The 2,116-nt window shown below is 38.0% G+C and overlaps 1 protein-coding gene across 1 annotated transcript; it reads right to left on the bottom strand.

Moving 5' to 3' along the window:
- Window positions 1-258: 258 nt before the first annotated feature.
- On the bottom strand, window positions 259-2,116 carry LOC128177532 (uncharacterized; the record flags this gene model as incomplete). The annotated part of the gene is made up of 2 exons (XM_052844261.1): window positions 259-1,045; window positions 1,283-2,116. Coding segments are annotated over 2 exons (1,572 nt in total), but the record flags the coding sequence as incomplete, so codon positions are not given.

Below are 2,116 nucleotides of genomic sequence, written 5' to 3'. Positions count from 1 at the left end.
CTTATTGACAACAATAAACATCTTATTTAAATTAATACACAAAAATATCTTTTGACACTGTATAAGAATTTTCTACTAGTATATATGTAAAAAAAAATTATGATATAATTCTCGCTTAAGTCATAATATGTTACAATTGACAAATTGTTGATTACAAAACATTTGTGTGATAATAATGCAACCAGATCTGTATTGTGTTTAAATGAATCAGATAAATGAATATTTCATATTATAAATCAAAAATGTTCATATTTTCAGGATACCAACAGAGTCTGATTAATCACTAGAAGAAGAAAAATGAACTCAGTTACTCCTCTACCTCACTGTCATCACTGTCCTCAGATTCGTCAATGACAGCTGCATCAGTGACAAACTCGGACCAGTCTTGAATAGACGAAATAGCCTCCCTGTTGTGTCTCCCAACAGCGAGAAACCAGATAACGGCGGCGACATGGGAACATACTCCCACAACCCGGGCACCCGCTCGACATCTGCAATACCATGCAGTGATATCAGACTCGGAAAACTGGATCCAGAGCAGATACTGTCGGGAAGAAACATGACGACTCTGTAGCTTGACCCTGATAAGCCCATGGAACTCACTGTGAACCAAGATATCCACATCCCCCTCCAAATACTCCTGAATATAACTTGGACACAACTTCAGTTGATAAACTCCACAGGTCAGATTTCGTATGTCATCTTCGCTGATGTTGGGGAATTCCAAAGAATCAGTAGCCACTTCCCACTTTACAGACTTCTTATCCAGACAGTTTTCTTCAACAAATGTCTTTAAAGAGTTAACTTTTGTTGACAAATACCTCATTTTGCATGCAAGGGCCATGTCTTCATCTTCACTTCCTGTCGACAGAGGCTTGCAGTAACGGTTGGAGAGGGCACACACGATGCGCACATAGTCACCGATAAATGGCACTTGATTGGTTGGAAGAACATGAGCAAGGTACTTCCATCGCTTTATCCTTGCATTGGCTGCCTCAACAACCCAACGAATCTGAAAAGTTAAGAACAAGCACCACTCATAAAAAAGGTAAAAGTGCCTTATTTAAAATTAACAGTGGGTATATTTCTTTACTAAAAGAAAAAAAATTTAAATGATAAAAATCATAAAATCAATGATTTGGAACAGCATTTGTTTATATTTCAGATGAAGACAGATGTAGAATAATTGTATAATGTAATTGTATTGAAGTTTTTCTGACATCATGATTGATGATTGAATTTATGTTGTAGGTCTGGTAATCAAAATATGAAAACAACTAACCTTGGTGACCAGACGAGAGGCATTGGCATCTAAGGTTGTCAGTTTCAGAAGAAAGATTCCAAGTGACATCCTTGTGCCTCGGTTTTGTGTGTTTCGAATATCACTGGAAATAAAGGAATGGAGGTCTTCAAAGTTTTCTTTAGAGATACTAGTCAGTGCCATATAATCACTGTTGCTCATGGTAGACAGTTCAAAAGAAAATCTGCTTGTTGAGGTCTGGAGGGCATAATTTCGTATTTTTTGGATCAGTTCCAGCACTGTCGACTTGTTTACAAATGAAGACTCGAATGTCTGTATTTTGGTCAAAACACCAGGTCTAAACTCTCCTTCATCAATGTGGGATGGACAACATCTGCTTCCAGGTGGGATGATGATTTCATGGTGAAGAAAGGCTGAAAATCTAGCTGCTGAAGACACGACAACAAGTTTAGGACCCGGTCGCTTGCAGATTAAGCAGTAAGCATGTGAAGAAGGTGTTCTCTGGAGAGGCAAAGATATAGATGGTGGACTGCACATTCCTGGTTGTAGAGGCTGACACACAGGAAGGGAACTAGACTTCTGCTGGCATGTTTTCTGGTTTCCATGGTAGCGATGTCTGCACTTGTTGCACAAAATGTCATTTGAGTTTGCCTCAACAAGAAAGTTCTTTCTGAGGAAGCGACGGATTGCTGTCGACTCACATTTTTTTCTGTCATTTGGCCTTGTTCTTTTTTTGCAAAGGATGCATGGGAAAATCTTTTTACTCTCTGTTTTCATTTGATCTTCATTCATTTTTATGTTCTGAAAATACAAAACAAAAATGTAGTGATACACAACTTTAATGTTCACTAAAAA

The sequence above is a fragment of the Crassostrea angulata genome, chromosome 1 (genome assembly GCF_025612915.1).
Source record: "Crassostrea angulata isolate pt1a10 chromosome 1, ASM2561291v2, whole genome shotgun sequence".
NCBI classification, from domain to species: Eukaryota; Metazoa; Mollusca; class Bivalvia; order Ostreida; family Ostreidae; genus Magallana; species Magallana angulata.
The sequence above is the reverse complement of the archived record's forward strand: the minus strand, read 5'-3'. Positions and strand labels throughout refer to the sequence as shown.